The 19711-nt window shown below is 32.9% G+C and overlaps 2 protein-coding genes across 2 annotated transcripts; one reads left to right on the top strand and one right to left on the bottom strand.

The window, feature by feature from the left end:
* Window positions 1–1353: 1353 nt before the first annotated feature.
* On the bottom strand, window positions 1354–1740 carry LOC110100693. Its single transcript, XM_020828309.2, has one exon. The coding sequence runs from the start codon at window positions 1695–1697 to the stop codon at window positions 1485–1487; it is 213 nt and encodes a 70-aa protein (XP_020683968.1). The 5' UTR covers window positions 1698–1740; the 3' UTR covers window positions 1354–1484.
* Window positions 1741–2268: 528 nt separating this feature from the next.
* On the top strand, window positions 2269–2481 carry LOC110100694. The gene has a single exon (XM_020828311.2). The coding sequence runs from the start codon at window positions 2269–2271 to the stop codon at window positions 2479–2481; it is 213 nt and encodes a 70-aa protein (XP_020683970.1).
* The last annotated feature ends 17230 nt before the right edge of the window (window positions 2482–19711 follow it).

The following is a 19711-nucleotide window of genomic DNA, read 5'->3' as shown; positions in this document are numbered from 1 at the left end:
CCAAGACTTGTAAGATGGAATTTACCAGATTGTGTCTACTGATGGAGCAATTCATCTTCTACCATATGGATAGGCACATCCTTCCCAAAAACTTTGACAAAAATTGATGATTGAAGTTTTTTCGAGTTAGCTATAACACTTGCCTCATGTAATTTCACAGCAACACCATCCTCGGATAGAATTGATTCATCCTTCACAAAATTTACTTTGATGTTTGGATGTTTAGTCCAGGGATTAGAAGATGGCTTTTTAGTCAACTGCTCCGAATTATTAACAACTTTGTGTGTCACAATATTGGCATTATCATTCTCTTGGACATTTACACAAACATCAGAAACTCGATCTGAAACCTTCTTCTAGAAAACATCCTCCCGATGAAGACGATGCTTCTTAGTCGTGCGATTTCACTTGAGATGAATCTCATTATTTAGTTGCCAGGGATTTTTATAGAGCAATATATAGTAGTAAGGCTTGCAAGTGCGCTCAACTTGCTGGATAGGATAGTTCATAATTTGTAGTTTTGTCATTGAGGTGAATTCTCTTGTAGGCCAACTATTATGATAATGAATATAAGATCTAATTTATTTGATTTAACCCGAACTTATGTTTTGGGTATTTAAATGTACTATTCATAAAGGAATATAAAAATATGATGATACTTAATACATTTTAAAATTGCACATCCAAAGTTTAATCGATTTTATGGTTTCTCCATATGTTTCCAAGAGTAGCCTTTGGTTAGTTAATGTCTAATCATTTTTTAGACTTGAAACACACGTAAGCATTATTGGGGCAATTTTGAATTTTTTTTATGGTGTTTTCTCAATCACAATTTAAAAATTATAATTTTCAAAAGATTCATTTTAAAGATAAAATTTTTAAAAAGAAATAAATTTTTTACCTTTCAAATATATTATTCTTTTACTAAATATTTTTTTATCATAAAAGCAGTCAAAAGTTGTACCAAAGAATGCCTTAACCACTCAAAAAAAAAATTAAAGAAAGATGCATCCTTTATAAGGAAAAAAAACCTTAAATTAACACTATAATTTTTAACAACATTCAAATTCCTGGACTTGGGATGCCTTTGCTCGTTGCTTCTTAAAGCAGTTTTCTAGTGCATATTTTTTAAACAAAAAAATTGCTTTAACAAGCAACAAGAAAATCATCCCAAACAAAGCAGCCTTACTATGTCGGTAGAAATTTTTGACAATTAATAAAGAGGCTTTGAGTTGATCTGCGTGAGAGTTTGATTTTATTGGCCAAAATGTCAAAAGAAACAAATCATGGATATTCTCATTGCAAAAACAAACCTTTAACTTAATTTAGACATCAATTATAGTTACACAGAATCCCAAATATGACAGTACACAATCAAACTTCAAAATAAAATTAAAACAAATGGTTTACAATAACAGAGCAGCCCCAATATAATAAAAAAGAAAATAGAAGAAAAACTGTGAAACGCACAAATTACAATTGATCTAAATGGGAATAGACCTGGAAACACGGGGGTAAACCACATTAACTGGGTGAGCCATGATCCTTCGGCCTTTCATGTGGCGGAAAATATACACCACCGCGCCCTCCGGCCATTCCACCACCGCTGCCACCGCACAAGCTAGAACTCCGAGCGTCGGCCCCACCACCTTGCACCGACAAGGATTGCTCCTCGTTCCACACTGCACGCACAACATTTTCCTTTAACGTAAAGTTGCTATCGTATGGTAACGGTTTGGAGTCCGAAGGTTAGATAATCAAGAAGACAACTGAATCTGTTTTCCATTTGAGCTCCAACGCCGCTCAAATTTAAGGAAACGGACCTGGACACGTGGCAATATCTACTTGTGAAGTGATGCTTACGTGTTTTCCACCGCCAAAATCTCTGACACGTGTAGTTTTTGGGTACACCTGTAATGATAGGAATTCCCGTTGAAAGACAACTACTATGAATAAGGCCACATTTTATATATTTTCTTTTCCTTTTTTAAATAGCAATTTTTGGATGAGGAGGTGGCCTGAATAAAAAAATGCAAGCAATACACGTTAGCCCGTCAAACATACACGTGTCAAAGAGTAATGGTGGTTGCGTGGCAGCATGAAAACTTCAGCGTAAGCGGCAATTGCCACGCGTCCTGTTCGATTTTCTTAAATTGCACGGGGTTGGAGCTTAACTGGTGAACTTATAGTAATCATTTCTTCTCTAATCTTCGAACTCGGCCGATACTCTGTGAAAACTTTACGATATCAAATTTACGTTGGAGGAAAATGTTGTGCGTGCAGTGTGGGACAAGGAGCAATCCGTGCCGGTGCAAGGTGGTAGGGCCCACAGTGGGAATTCTGGCATGTGCGGTGGCGGCAGTGGTGGAGTGGCCCATAGGTGCGGTGGTGTATATTTTCCGGCACATGAAGGGCCGGCGCATCATGGCTCATCCGGTTAATGTTGTGTACCCCCGTGTGTCTAGTTCAATTCCCATTTAGTTCTCACATCCTTTTTTTTTTTTTAAGTATTTTTGCAAATAATATAGATGGTGATTTGTTACTGCAAATCACGTGTCGAAATTTCCTTTTGACTTTTGACAGTGTGAAATGTTTACATTTGAGATTCTATGTAACTGTAATTGATGTTTAAATGTTTGTGTCTAATTGAGAATGGATTGATTCCTGTTATCTTGTTTGCACACACATAATTAGTAACTAATGAGCACTCCTCAAATATAATGAATTAATTTGCACACACATACTTTCAAACATTAATTAATCATGATGACTCATACTTGCAAATAATTTAGTTTCCAATCAAATTTCTAAAAACCTCACATATGAGAGCTTACATAAGCTTTTTTTCAACATAAAAAATTTGTTTCATAAATCTAAAATTACAAGAACTTTTCAACTTACAAAAAAATGGCTTCTTGATGCTTCATATATGCACATAATCAATTTATTATAATAAATGTCTTCACAAAGCATCACATAAAAATCCACAAAAATGACCCCTATCATCAGGGTTGTTTCTTTACACAATAGCAACCACATCTTGGGATCTCTGTATCCACACTTCATTAGCATCCACTCGAGCCTGCAACCAAAAAAGACAATTTGGAATCTGAAATCATAAAATCATGAATATGAATAGATTGATATATCTTATTCGTGCAACTTTAAAAAAGTTAAAAAAAAAAAGAGCAATAAACAAAATAACACAGTAGTCCTTATTCTAGAAAGACAAATATTGATGAGGATCAAGCATCAAAGGAGATATAGGAGCACCCTTAATTAAGAATTCAATTGATAAAAAAGTCATATATCATTTTTTTCGCCCTAGCCGCTCTGCTAGGGTTCGTGGCTCCGGGCGCCTTCGCCCGTTCGGCGGGAGCTTTCTCTCTGGCGGCCTTCGTTTTCCAGGGGAGTCCTTACTTCTCTACTTCTGTATTTTAGCGTGGCTATCTATTTTTTCTGGTTCCTTCGATTTTTTGGCCGGCTGCGCCGGCATGGCTGCGGTGAAGCTTCGAGACCCCAGTTTTTTCGGTGGGGTTTCCCATTCGCGTTCTTTTATTGAAGCGCTTGCTAGTTCTAAACCTTAATTTCCGGATTTGTGTGTTACTACCTTTCGTGGAATACCATCTTTATGGGTTTCCGATCAAGAAATCAACGAGCTCGCTGCCCCTTTTCAGTTTTCCCTTGTGGGTTTCTTTCCCTCTAAAAGAACACCTCTTGATTCTATACGCAAATTTTTTTTTCAATTTGAAGTTGAACAGTGAGTTTTCTGTAACTATTTTGGATCATTCGCATATCCTGATTAAGCTTGCAAGCGATCTTGACTACTGTAGGGTGTTTTGTCACCGTTCCTACCTAGTGTTTAATTGCTTTATGAAATTGACGAAGTGGTCGCCAACTCTGGACATTGCTGCTGAATCGCCTGTTATTCCTATCTGGGTTTCGTTCCCTCGGTTACGCCCTCATTTTTTTTCACCTCGTACTTTGTTTGGGCTTGGCGGTATGTTTGGTAAGCCTTTGAAGATTGACGAAACTACTGCTGTAGGTTCTCGCCCTTCCATTGCCGGGGAATTAGTGGAACTTGATATAACTAAACCTATCCTAAACAAGTGTGGTTAGGATCTGAATCTTTACTCAAGAGGTTGTTTTTGATGAATTTCCTCAATTCTGTGCTAGCTGTAAGTGTATCGGGCATGTACATGGTAATTGCAAACCGGTTGTACCTGTTGTTCTTGTGATTCAATCTTGTCCCAAACCTCCTTTAGCGACTGTTAGTTTAGTGGCTGAGGGTGTTTCTAAGATTTCTCTGGAGGGTGAGATGTTGAATAATGTTATCATTCCTGAGAATGTTCATGCTGTTGAGCCGTCTGCTACCCCTGTTTGTGGGGAGGTATATATCTGTCACGGTGGAGTTTCTTAATGATATTGTGTGTCCTGCTTTGGGTGAGTTTTCTCCTATCAGAAATGCTATTGAGTCTCCTGTTGTTCCTTTATCGACCGATCCCCTTCCTATTCCTATTAATGTTGCATAAAATGATTTGAATGAGCGTGTGTCTGATCTGGTGGAGTCAAATGTAGCTATTGTGAATTCTGGTGGAATGGCGGCTGGCGGGACTACTGCTGGTTTATCCCCAAATGCGATTCCTTTCTTTCCTCCTACTATGCTGATTCTGAGTTTGAATTCTATGCCGTTTCACTCGTCGGAGACCGTTAATGTTGCACCTTTGGTCACTACTCGGGTTGATACTGTGGCTGTTTGTAACCCGTTTATCAATAATTTAATTGAAGTTCCAGTGAATTTAGTGGATTCGAATTTTTTGGCAAATAAGGTTGGAGATTCGTCTGGTTTGGACATTAGGAACCACTTTAATAGGTTGAATGACTAGTCGGATGGTGATTCTGTATCCGATTGCTCAGAAGATGGCTTGGCTTCACCGGAATTTTGTGGGGGGTCGGACCCTGGTAACGACTTCACACTAGTTCATGCGTGACCTAGTGTAAATGTTGCTTCTCGGGGGAGATTTCGCGGCCGAGGCCGCCGTAGACGCTAAATTTCTCTTAGCTGTTGATTTTTCTTCTTTATCTATTGGTTTTCATGTTTTTTCTATTGGCTGATGCGATAATATGGGCAATGATGTGGTCGGGGCTCGCGTCCCTGGCGTTTAGCTGTGGCAACCTTTGGTGTGGCTCTCGGGTTGGTGGTCGCTTTCGGGTCGGTTTTCGATTCCCACTTTACTGGATGGTCAGTGCGAGGCTCCAGGGATGCTGGTAGTCTTGGCTGTTTGCTGAGCCCGATCTTTTATTGTACTCATCCGTTTTATCTCTGCTTTATTGTTAGTAATGTCTACATTTGATGTAACCGGCTTTTATTATCAATATATTTCCTTTTTATCAAAAAAAAAAAAAAAAAAATTTCCAATTGATAAACAAACCTAAAATTTTAACAAAATCAATTCAAAAATCAAAATAGTAGCTGAAGTTCAAATCTAACGCTGGTGTGCTGCCAGATCTGCTTCAAAAGAATACAGATAAAAAAATATTTCATGTTATTCATTCAGTGCCTCACTATTGTATTCTGGTATCATTAGTTCACAAAACTATCCTCCTCTTGTGAACTACATATGCAATACCAAGTCTTAACATCTGATTTCATATGATCCACTAAAATCCTCAAATTGATTTAGTACGAATATAACAGAAAAAACACCACATACTTGGATCAAGTTAGCGGTTTCCATGGAAGAAGAGAAGCCCAAAATTATTTTGAACATGTTAGAAGTTTTGAATTGGAAAACTATTTATAAGAGATCAATAAAAAATGGCATCGATGAAATAAACAACGAGCCATTTGTAGTGTCACTGCAATTCTTTATAATATTATAGTGTTCATGAATGAAAAAGCATGAGCATGGTAGGTATTTTAGACTAAATCTCATAAATTCTGGAGCATTAGAAGGCTGGATGTAGAACTGGTATGCATTTTGGCCTAAATATGTTCATGACATAAAAAAAAAAACATAAGATAAATTATTTCATAAAAAAAAAATTCTTCATGAATATAAATAAGCAAAATACTATTGTACCAAAACATCTACCTATAGATAAGCTAATAATGCCAAAGGATCAATGACACTGTCAGTAACGTATCTACTACAACAAGACATTACAACCTGGGAAAATTCAATACACAAATAAAATTTTGCATTTCCTAAAAAAATTTAAATTTGTATATATAATAAACATTGTAATGCTTAGCATAATAAATATGAAATTAATGTTTCCTGCAGAAGCAAGCAATAGAAAATATCAAGCAAAAAAAAAATTAAATAAATAAAGGCTAAAAGAAAAGATAAGGGGATCATTTCTTTATATCATTTTTATGAGCTTTTTTATTTGGATGATTAAACTGGGACCTTTGCAATAATATAAATTTACAAATAAAATCAAATTAAGGTCTAGGAAGGCATCTATGGGATAAGAATGCATCAAAATCGGCTAAGCATTTCTCTCTGAATAATAAAATCAAATTAAGCTACAGGAAGGCATCTATGGGATAAACATCAAAATTGGCTATAGGAAATTGTGTTAAATGGATTGGGTATATTGAAAAAAAAGCCAAAAAAATGCACCATTAAGGCCTAATCCATGAAAAGGTACGGTTGATTTAGCATCGATCTAGATGGGTGGATTTGGCATCAGGAAGGAAAGATTTGGAGTCGAGATGGGTGGATTCAACATCGGGACAAAAGGATTCGACATTGGGATGGCATGATTCAGTGTCGAGATGGATGGCTTCGACATCAAAGTTGACTTATTTGGCATGGATGATCTTCGAATGGAGATCTACAAAGATGAAGTTGCTTAACACTAATTCTCAATTCTTGTTCTCTTATCTATATAAAATATATCATAGTAATTTAAGAGCTTATCTAGCATTATATAACATAAAGCCTTCATGGAAAAACACGTAGCACAAGGCAAGGCAATGAGAAAGGACTTGTGATATTAGAATTCAGTAACTTAAGAAAACAAATATATCCCCAGCCACTAATCTCCTACAAGTAACAAAGGTACTCTATCCGGTTGTCTGTAAATGCCTTTGATCTTGTCATGTGATCATAAAGAATTTTGGTAAATTTATAAAAAATCTAACATATTTCAGACGGTCCTTGTTAATCCCGGTTCTACGAAGGTAAAGTACACCTACATAACTTGGCATTAAATTATTTTTTTAAAAATTGCACAAATTTGAATCAAAATGTCATATGAAGCTCAACATGAACTATTAAATGAATATGCAGGATTCACGCATCTAACGATTGTTGGGATGAACATAAATACATAATAACGACAATAATTATACACATTTTATATTAATACAAATGTAGGTATACCTTGCACCACCAGTTCATAGCGGTTTGGTCTCTCTCCACCGTTTCTAGTGCAAGGCCATCAAGCCCCTTAATGTCCCATCTCCTCTCTATCTCGCTATTCCTGCACTCATTAGACCTCATAAATGAAACATAGCATCACTGAAGAAACTAGCCTCTGCCTCAGGAACAACCCCATCATCATCCACTTTAATTAGAACTATCCCTATTACCTTCGCCTTCCACTTCCTCCTCACTCACCCCGGCTAGAAAATACAGCACCTCTCTTGTCCCATTCTCTATGCAAACCAAATCATAAACCCTACTCTTTGGAATAGTCAATAACTGATTATCCCCTTCCTCCCAAATAATACACTTACCCCTTTTGGTTATTATCACGAACTTGAATTCCATTGTCTAACCCCCTCACAAATGAAGAACACGCGCAGCTTAAAAGGCTATGAGAAGATTTACTTAATGCGATTGCAATAAAAAATGTAGCAGTAGTTAGCCATGTTGCAAGAAATTTGGAGTTGTAGAAGAAGAGAGCGCGCACAACTGAAGGAATAGGACGTTGAATAGATTTGAGGAAAATGAAATAATAACTAGCGGCCGCGAGAACCTAATGCACGATCTGCTTTGTTAGAGCCTAAAAATTTTATGCCTAATATATATTTTAAGACACTTAAATAGAAGTGTCTTAATATAAGTGTAGTTAAAAGTTTTTTTTGTAGAATTAAACTCAAAATTGTGAGAAGAGATCATAGCACAAGTGTGAATCACACTAATTTGATGATGCTTTCTTTTTTTTAAATGCGTGTTTTTACATCCTATTTTATTTGTGGCGGTAGAGACACATAAAGTTTAGCATCCTACCTTTATATTATGAGCCAACACACACACATACACACAGATAAAAGCGTATGGTACAACATTCATAAGAGACAATAAGATGTTTATGTGAAAACCCCGAAAAGAGAAACAATCACGGGGATTGACACAATTTGAATGAATCCACTAGAATTAATAATTGATTATAAATAATATTCCTAATAAGAGGAGAGTGCTGCCTTAATTTAGAATATGCATATTATATATACCTCGTTACATGGTAATTGTTCTTAAAAGAGTGTTTACATGTTTGTTTTGTTAGAAGGTTTATAGTCGACAAGCGAAGGTTGTCGAAGGGAAGGTAGTCGGCGGGTGACAGTGGTCAAATGGACTGTAGTCTGCAGACGACAGTGTTGGAAGGACCATAATTGACTGAGGTCAGAGGGACTATACTCAATGGGTGATGGTGGTCAAAGGGATAGTAGTCGACCGACGACGATAGTGATTGGAAGAACCATAATCGATAGAGGTTAGAGGGGCAGTAGTCAATTGGTGACGGTGGTCAAAGGAATCATAGTTGGCAGGTGAAGGTGCTAGGAGGGACCGTAGTCGGCGGGTAACAGTGGTCAAAGGAATCGTAGTTGATGGGCGACAATGATAAGAGTGACCAAAGTTGGTGGGTGACTGAGGTCAGATGGATCATTGTCAACCGGAGATAATGGTTAGAGGGATTATAATCAGCAGGCGAAGATGGTCAAAAAAATCATAGTCGGCGGGCGATGATAGTTGAAAAAACTGTAGTTGGGCCGGTGACAATGGTCAGAAGGATCGTAGTAGGGTGACGGTGGCCGAAAGGACTATAGTTTGGTGATAGAGGTCGAAAGAACTGTAGTCTGGCGATGAATGTTAAAAGGATTGTAGTGGGATGACATTGGTCGAAATGACTGTAGTCGACAGGCGACGATGACCAGAAGGGCCGTAGTGGAGTGACTGTAGTTGGGCAAAGGTCTAACAATAGCTATATGGTAGAGTAGATTTGTCGGTGGTGTTGTTGAAGTAAGCTCTAATATTCTTCAAGTCTCAAAGCTTTTCTCATCTTCCTCCTCCCAAAGGCTCCAAGCCCCACTTTCAAGTGAGAAGTAGGTCCTATTTATAGTTTTTGAGAGTGTCATGCCTCTTAAATATGAATATGATTTGGGGAAAATTCAGAGTGTTCCATTATATGATCTATATTAATCCACTCAATCTTAGAGCATTTGTTAGGCATTTATGTTCTCAAATGATATAAGAATTATCCAATCTTAGTCTCTTTGGATTCATATCATCAAGCCGCTCAATTTGACTATAAGCATGCCATATTTGAATATCATTTATTTATCAAATTAATATGCTGAAGCTTCCAAATAGGCTTTGATCCTTTGATTTGGAATCATTTGGCTTTAGATTGGATCGAATTTGGTGTCCTTAGGTTAGTCGATCTCCTTGAGATGTTCAATTCGAGTATGAGCTTGCTGAAATTGGAGTTTGGATGATCTCAAATTTAACATTGTAAGTTTCTAATTCATATTTGTATCGAGTTTGGCACCTGATCTAAGCGATTTTTTGTAACGTATCAAGTGTAAAGAGAATATATCCAACAAAACAATCCTTCTTCATGATTCTAAATATGATAATTTATCTTATTTAAGTTAGAGAAGCTTGATAGATACAGATGCTAGAATTGGGATCATAATTGACAAAATAATCTCTAGCATTAGTGTCTCATATAACAATTAGATGGAGCTTAGTTCTTTTTGTTATAATGTGTTTAAGATGCAAATAAATGTTGGTGTTTGTTAGATTTTATGGTGGACATCTTCTCCAGAGGTTTGATGGTAATAATTTTAATGGGATTAGCATAATGTTTGAAAATATATGGTTTTTTTTACTTTAGTAAGTCATGTTTTTAATCAGATAATTAATGTCTAACTAAAAAGATGTGGACAACCTCACACTGGATTTAATGTTAATAACTACCAATTTTTATAGGAATGAGACACCTACTTATGATTAAAAAAGATGTATAATTTACCAAACTAATGTAGAAAGGTTCATGATATGGTTCAATCTTAAAATTGGCTATGGTGTGTGATGAAATCAAATTCATCTTACTTCCTACATTTTTGACAAATTTATACCTTTTCTCATTACAAATGACATATATAGAGTACAAATGTTCTTACTTTTCTGATCGACAATTAGTTTTTTATTTAGGGTTGATATCTCAAGACATTGCTTGGGGGGTTGTCTATGATTTCTAATTCTTCTTAAAAAGGTTTCTTCATAAGCTTCTTCAACATTAACATTTATGGGATTATCAATTTCTTCTAAGGAAAGGATTAATATTTATATTGGTTTTGTACATGAAGATTTTTATGGCATTTGAAAAAAATTATATCATTAAAATGGACTACATCCTAAAAGGTCTTAGTTTTAAACACATAAGTTGGGATAATAGGTAGAGTGGGACTAATAGTAGTCTAGCGAGATGAAATGGAGGGAGTTTGTCCTTTTGATATAGAAAGAAAAGTAAAATTTTCTGTTATTTTCTAAAAGCAAAGTATAATGGTGAGGTTCTTCGAGAGTTTGGCAATCAAATGACTTAACTAAATTACTAAATTACATGCTAAGTCTGATGATAAATTTCATAGCTCATTATAAATCATAATTAACACAATTCGTTATAGATACTAGGTATTCAAAAGTGGTAATATATTATTGACCTTATTTTTGTGTGAGGTCACAAGAACCAAATATCCTATATCAACTCAGACCCTAGGATCAATCTAGTTCAAATACAAATTTTTAATTCAAAATCTATAGCTCAAAGGCCCCATCCTGAAAGCCTTTTTCAGTGTTTTTTCAAACACTTTAAAACCCAATCAAATGAACTCTTATTCAGTGTCTATCTATTACATATTGATATTACATGTATCTAGAGGCAACCCTCTAAATTTGAGCCCATTCCGAGGTCTATAACTTCAGAAATTAAATATATTTCCATAGGCTGTAAAACCTTTAAATATTTACAGCCTATACAACTAGACCTGCCATCCAATGGATTTTAACCTTAGAGCCTTCTCCAAACCCTATGATCAAATCCAAACCCGTTGATTATGATGTGTTAAGCATTAAATTATATTTTGGTGGACCACTTTGATGCCCAGTTGATCAGAGGTCAAAATAACCAAAATGCCCCTAAATGAAAATTTTAAAGTCTTCCATAGACTTTAATGTGGACTTTTCAAATCAAACCTCAAAACCTCCTCTAATGAATCCTAAACCTCATTAGGAGTGCATAGGGCTCAAATTAAAACTCTGGTCAACTAGGTTGACCAGGTCAATCCAAATGACTAAAATACCACTTAAGGTTGTGAACATTCATTTTGAATCAAATGACCCAATTTTTTTTGGATGGAACCACTATCAATCAACTCCAAATAAAAAAAAAAACTTGTTGGACCCAATCCCAGCTCATAAGTCAACTAGGGTTGACCCGAATACCCTTTAAGGGCTCAAATAGTCATTTTGACCAAATTGAACTCCCCAGACCTTGGGACCACCTCCAACATACCCAAAATATCATTTCAAACCTGTCGAGTCCAAATCTAGACCCTGGGTCAACCTGTTTGACCAAGTCAACCTAGGTTGACCAGATCAACCCTTATGCTTCTATACTTCCAATTAAACCTTAAATTGATATCAAATCCACTCAAACCTTCTTAGAACACATTTATTAGTGACTTGGACTTGATGGGACCCCTAACCTAGTCACTAGTTGACTTGGTCAACTAAACCTAAGCTTGGTCAAACTGGCCCAATTGAACCAAGTCAAGGTATATGATTTAATCAAACCTTCAAAACCATTCCATTACAAACCTTAAATCATCCTAAACCCATCACAAGTTAAATCATACATTATTTGACTTGGTTAAGCTCTCAAATATGGTCAAACCATATATTCCATACATTCCTCTATTCAAATTTTAACCCTAATTTTTAGGAAACTTTGAACCCATTTCATTTAATACCCTAAATATCTTTGGGCTTTCCATGAGCCAAACCATGGTCAATTTGACCAAACCAAGTCATCAGAATTTTGGTCAAACCTCAATGACTATTTTTGACCATTCAAACCTCCAATGAATTGCTTTAAGTTTTTTCAAAACCAGCATTAAAGCTTTACCCCTGCCACCTCAGCAATCCACTTGGACATTGACCAATAAACATGGTCAATAAGCCTTTAAAAGTGGTCAAATCTCTCTATGCAAGCTAACTTCGTCTAATCCAAACCTCTCTAGCTGTTTAGAGAGACTCTAGAATCTTCCTAGATCAATTTCTTGCTCTTAGATTGAAATCAAATGGCCCCTATCACTCCCACATGCCCATGTGGGGACCATGAGGCCTTTCCACCTCATGTGTACTATGGTCCTTTGATTCTCTGCCATCACAACAACCCCAGCACACTTGATAAGCATCTAAGACCCTAGCCAGCTGATCTCAGACCTCTATTTGATTTGGAGAGGATTGAATAGGGTAAAACCTTCAAATCAAAGATCATTATAACCTAGCCCCTCTCTCACTACCCTCAAACTCTCCAAGTGGATACTCTATTTTTTTTACTCTCCAAAGACCCTTCATACTACCCAAGTCAAATTCGACGAGTCAAACCTTGCAGGCGACCAGATTTTGGCAAGCTCAAGACAAGATCCATCTAGCTCAAAAATCTAGCGTTCAAGTGCGTTTCAGTTTGTGGATCCTTCAGCAAAGTTAATCATTGATAAGCTACAAGTTTAGAGAGGTCTTAAACCATTTAATATATCCTTCAATTAAGGTAAAATCTTACACCCTATGTTAAAACACTTAGATAAATTTAACTTTTCAATAAGTGCTTTGTAAAATGTTAAGAAAGGTCCCCATGATTTTTGTTTATTACGTGAACTTATTTTTTTTTTTTTTAGTAAGTTTGGTTTAGCCATTTTTTAGAACGAACCATTTTTTTTATTAGGGTTTTGGTTCGCAACGTGCATGAACTACACATTTTTTGGATCGTTGATCGCTTGATCAGCGGTCTTGATTAAGCCTCTCCACGGCCTCGTTTGACCGCGCGGCCGAAAATGTAGTTTTGCTGGTTATCTGTTTAGATCTTGGCCATTTATTCCAGATGGTGGAAGATCGGATGGTACTCCTCATCGAATGAAGTTTAACGGGCTAATCCTGCTCCACCATGTTGCTTCCAATTGCCAAATTAATTAAAAATAAGATTTAATTAAATTTAAATATTATTTTAACCCAAAAACATTTAAAATTTTATTAAAATTGAATTCTTAATAAAAAATTAAGTATTGTACATTTAAATTTTAGCAAATTAAATACTTTATTTTAAATAATATTAATTAAAAATATTAAATATATTTTAAATTATTTTAAATTTATTTTTTTAATTAATACTTAATTCAAATTAAATTTCAATAATTTAAAAATATTAAAAAACAATTTAAATATTTAATAATTTTAGAAAAAGATTTTAAGATTTAATTAAATTTAGTTTTTAAGGATTATGTTATACTTTAATTAATTTTGTATTTTTTTAAATGCATTTAATTGCCATCAACTTTAAAAATTTAAATAAAATTCAGTTTAAATCAAAATAATAATGAAATGTATATAAACTTTTGAATATATTAAGAGATCCCATAAAATTTTCAATATAGCTTTATCATGATGGAGTAGAATTTATGCTGTCTAATGATTTATCGATAAGCAATTATTTTGTTAATTGTTTATTAATTAATCTTTTAATTAATTAAGCTTTATCTTGATTTGCATATTTAGGGGGTACACACTCTCACTTTGCTTAGACTATTCTAGATTTATGAATTGAATATGCTTATTTGTAATTCATATATGTATATGTGTTCTTCATGGGTTAGTGACATTGATTTAAACTCACTGAACCTAGTGACATCTTAAGGACAATAATTAAGGACATGTCTTGAAAAAAACTTAGAATAATTATAGAAATTAGGATACAATTCATATTGATATAAAATTTGAACCATTTAAACTTAGTGATACATAAAGCCCATAGAAATAGTTTTATTGATTTTAAAATTCATTAAGATAATTAATTAATTAATTCTTTAATTAAGCATTAAATTTTTTTCAGAAATTACAATAAATCCATATTAAATCCAAAAATACATACAATACCTCAAATTGGCCAAAATGTAATTTTAAACTCAAGATAATTAAAACCCCTTTGATTTCACATTAGATTTAAGCTTAATTTAATTTCACTTATAAATTAATTTAATTAATTAAAAATAATTAAAAGTTCCAAAAATTTCTTAAACACTTGGAAATCTATCCTTATGTCATTCCTGACCTTTGAAGTTGAATTCAAGGAGTTGAGAATTCATTTGAAATAAAATCCTCTAAAAGCCCTCCAATGAAACAATTTCTAAAAATTGATATAATTGTCAAATTTTGAAAAATCATAACTAACTTCAAATAAATTCAAATTATTCAAAATAATAGGAATTCAACTCAATTTAAAATATAATAATTATCAAAAATATCAAACCTTCAAAAATCAGTCAAAGTAAAAAAGTCAACAATCTTGTCAAACTTAAGTCAAAATCGAATCAAAACTTCAAAAATTTATAACTAATTATAGAAACTTCAAATCTTGCATAACCAAAGTCTAATTACTCATAAAAAGGTCTATTATTTTAAAAAATATAAAAATTTTAGAAATCTCTTTAAATCTAATAGTCAACTTTTGACCCCTTTAATTAAGCGAGTTAAATAATTCAAATAATTTCAAAAAACTTAAAAATCACATAAAAATCTATAAAATATTAATCTAAATTAAAAAAATTCAGCAACCAATCAATCTTAATTAAAATTCATCAACCTTCAAACCTTAAAAAATCAAATTATTTTATTATACCGATTACCATTGATAGCTCAGGCCTACGAGTAATTGACTTAGCCCCAAGGAAGATGAAATAAACTTCATGGCATTAGTGAGCAACAAAAATGATAATCAATCAAAATTCAAAAAAAATTTTAAAATCAACTTCAAGTCATTAATACTTAAACTTTAATTAAATATTCCCTTAAGTCTTTCAACAACTCTGAATATTAAAAAACTTTAACCAACTATCTTATATAAGATGTATCCAACTCACACAATCTACCTCACACACGTTAGATTATTTGCTAGGACAACCAACTCTAGTCTTAGGCTAGGCCAATGTTTACTTTTTTATTGTGTGCCAAATTTTTGAGTTTTCACTGCATCCTATTTGTTAATGTTAATGTGACTATTTATTTAACTTATGCACTCTATAATTAGTTTGATTATGTGTTACATTACCTCTATGTTAGGTATGATTTATGCTAATTTAATCTTATGCATGTGGTCATGCTCAAATAAGATAATTAAGATAAAACGGGGCAAAATTATAAATATTAAATTATTATAGGTGTTGCTACTACACTAAGTTCCCATTTAATTAAAAGAGCATAGCCAAGTGTGACTTTGATTTGAATATATAAATTTTTTTATTAATATTAATTGCTTAGGTTGATTTGATTAGAATAACCTTGCAGGTAGTCCAAATCAAGATTTTATTTTTCATTCAATATAATTTGATGTATTTAAGAGTTATAATATAAAAGTACTTTGAGATGGGGTATTAAATATCTAATCTAGAATCCAAAGAGAAGGGTGATATTCCTTGGGAGAGAGTCCCTCTTCATTTAGATATCCAGATTAGGATACTTTGAGTATCAAAAGAGAAAAGAAAACACCCCTTCAGGGAGGAGTTTCTTTTCACTTGGATATTCGGAGCCGATGGATCTAAGGAGCCAATAAAAGGACGAAGAATTAAAGAATGAGAAGAATCTCAATTCTCATAGTCACTTGAGTTTTAGGAGTAGAATTCAACTTATTATCAGTGGTACCAGATCACTTTACTTTTTATGTAGATCATGAGTTATAATATTAAGTGACACTTGTCATATGGACTTTGAATTTATTTAATTAATTTAATTGATTCAGTGATTGATATGCATTGTCTGCGATTAGGATTTACCTTTTTTTTGTTTTTTAGTGATCTTGCCAGTCGATTTTGATTTAGCCTGAAACTCAATCAGAGACTCATAAGTGAACGCTAAAAATTCTTCTACTTAAATAAATTAAAAATTTTAGCCAATATAGAAACTCTAACATTTTTAAGAAGTAAACCCTGGACTGCCGGGAGTTTGCATAATATTTTTATTGCATTTTTATTCCTTTGTTAGGAACTTCCTTGCCTATGGGTTTTGGTAGACCACCTGGCCTATGAGGGTGTAGATATAGAAAGGGAAATATGTGCAATCGCCATGAAAAAATCTATTTTAAAGCCTTTTTAAAATTGCTTTATTTCGATTTTAGGCATTTATCGAGTCAACTAGCATGTATTACATTAAAAATCAAATAAAGAGTCAAATAAAATTTTAATTAAATTTACTTTAAGCTTCATATTAGCCAACATAAGTCGAGGGGAAAAATAAGGACTTGCTCTAGATGTCAGCCTCGATTCCTTAAACTTAATCTAATTAATGTCCCTACCACTCTTTTATTAATGATCAAACTCATAATTTTGAAGTACTTAGGTGATTAGCTGGCTCCCTAATTCAGGCCAGGGTAAGTCCATATCTTATATTATATTAGTTAGGTTCGGGTCACTAATTTTTAGTATTCATTTTAGACTTAGATTCTAGGGTAGGTTGAGGCTATAAGACCTTAACCTTTTAGGAATCTAATCTCAACTTTCTAATAAATTTGACCATTAAAATCTAAATATTTTTTAATCAAATTCAAGCATAACACTTAGGATAGATTGATGCATTTCTCAATTATTTTATAATCCCAAGTGCATGCCTCCTACCCTTCCTCCTTTGATTCCAAAAATAAATGTTCAAATTTGATCCGGTCCTGATTAAAATTTTCAATCCTTAAAATCTTAATGTGAATCAATCTTTAAAATCTTAAATAAAATTTTCAACCCTTTGACATCAATCTTTAAAATCTTAAATAAAATTTTTACTGTTGTTTGAATCAAGAGTATTTATAGGAAACTCTAATTTTCTACTATGTGATTAAATACATGGGTTTGTGCTCGTAGGAGATTTAGAATCCTAATTAAAATTTTAAATTAAAGTTTCAAAAATTAAAATTTTAAATTAAAATTTCAAAAATTAATATTTTCAAATCTTTAATTAATTATCTTTGGGAAAATCAAATTTGACGATCGTTATAATTATATTCAAATGATTTGTAGTAAATGATATCTTCTTTCTCTAGAAAGATATATCGTTTTGTTATCATACTTTTGATTATGAAATTAATGATCCCTTTGTCCAAATTATCATAGTTAAACACTCGATCAAATTTTATTTTGAACCTCTAGGGTCATATATAAATTTTCTCTGAGCTTGACTATGATAATCAGGATGAATTCAAATTTTTTTTAATCTAAACCCTTAGGGAATGATATATTCACCTCTCGAGGATTATATTATTTATAATAATGCATTTGATTTTAATACTAAATTCCAGAAATTAATTTCTTCCAAAGAAAATTAATCTTTTCAAAATTTAATCAAAACGTTTTTTAATCAAACATATATTTAATTACTAGGTGCCAACCTTAACTTAGAGTGCAATTGATAATATAATTTCTTATCATAGTGCCTAGGATAGTATTTGGTTTTTAATATCTCTTTAATGTCAATCATATAAGGCTTACTTATGTTAAACTCAACTCATTGGCTACTACAATAATCTAATAGATCTTAGCCAATATAGTTAATTTTATTTTTGGCAAATGCAACCCTCTAGTGTAATATGTATCCATCTTTTCCAAATTAAAAAAAAAAAAAAGTTATTTGTCTAGCCTAACTAGTCTAAGAGCCTATTAGGTTTATAGGCAATAATGTAGATTAGAGATTCAAATTTAACTCTTTTTGGGGATTATTAAAGAAATTAATTAATTATGATGATGTAATCTTTAAATCTATTCCTAGGATTGGGTATTATGTGGTTGATCTTTTCTTGAGTCTAATTAAAATTTAACTTCTTCAAATTGTGTATTATGGTTATGGGCAATAGGTTATTTTATAGATGGTTCATGATATATTAAAGTGTTCTTTTAAATCTCACTTTTAGGGTTTATTCCCTCAAAAAAATTACTTTGTCTTACTATCATTTCATTGAATCCTATGGTCTAAAAAGTCAACCATTCAGTCAAATTTTTAATTTGATATTGAAAAACTTATTTGGATGCCTTGATGCTAATTTTTTTTTATATAAAAAAATTAAAAGAGTGATGAGTGAAAAAGGATTATAAATGATAGAATTTAAAAACTAAAATATGTTTACAAAAATAAAGTGTGATAATGGCTAAAATTACTTCTAGGTGATGAGAGGGCATTAAGACCTCTTTCACCCCAAGTTATATATATATATATATATATATATATATATACACACATACACATACATACATTCTTATGATTACCTTTTTTATACACAAGGAAATATGCTTATAGATCTATAAGCTCCAAATCATAAGTATTGTATATTATTCCAAGTTTTCACAGATAAATAACCAATTTTATCATAAAAATATGGCGCACAAAATAAAAAAAAGGTTATATTTTAGTTTGTCTAATGTGGAGCACTCTATTATTAAGAATTTTAATCAAGAGAATTTTTTATGGATAGGTTTAGATAGAGAAAGTTCCTAGGCTTTATGGTGAGGCTCACTAATCAGATTTTATGTTAACACCATATACTTATAAGAAACATACAATATTTTTAAGAAATTAATATTAAAGGAAATATTTAATAAAAACAAATCTAATAATCTCAAAACTTTTGGAGTAACACACAAGCTTTTAGAGGCAATTCTATAATATTAATATTCAACTTAATTGTCCAAAACTACTGACCTAATTTTTACATTCCTTAATATGTTTTGATGCCAAATATAATGATGAGTAGTAGTCTTTTGGAGAGATTAATGACCATATAAAGCTTTATATTTAATATTAATATTTAAGAATATGATGTAGAGTTATTTGTTTAAAGTTGAGAGGTTTATATAGGTTTAGTGGTGGAAATCTCAAGACTAGTCCTCTTTAGGGTAGTTTTGATTGATTCAAAAGTCACCCTTAGGGAAAGGAATTCTAATGAGCTAAATAATGTAAAATAAGATTTAATGATAAGCTTATGATATTGACCAATGATATGAATTGGTAGAGTAAGTGGATGTTTAGGGTAGGGAATGCGAATAGATTGTAGTCTTCTTTGATTTAATTAATAGTTATAGATGGGGTTTTAGAGTGTAGTGAAGCATGGTCTCAATGTTGGTGGATCTTGGAGTATGCCTAACATGCAAGAGAAGTGTGAAAGA

Source organism: Dendrobium catenatum, unplaced genomic scaffold (assembly GCF_001605985.2).
Source record: "Dendrobium catenatum unplaced genomic scaffold, ASM160598v2 fragScaff_scaffold_1055, whole genome shotgun sequence".
Taxonomy (NCBI): domain Eukaryota; kingdom Viridiplantae; phylum Streptophyta; class Magnoliopsida; order Asparagales; family Orchidaceae; genus Dendrobium; species Dendrobium catenatum.
Note: the sequence above shows the minus strand (reverse complement) of the source record. Positions and strands in the feature narration are given on the sequence as shown.

What these genes read in the sequence shown, in the direction of transcription:
- LOC110100693 (XM_020828309.2), bottom strand. Translation starts at nt 1,697, where the DNA reads ATGTTGTGCGTGCAGTGTGGAACGAGGAGCAATCCTTGTCGGTGCAAG.
- LOC110100694 (XM_020828311.2), top strand. Translation starts at nt 2,269, where the DNA reads ATGTTGTGCGTGCAGTGTGGGACAAGGAGCAATCCGTGCCGGTGCAAG.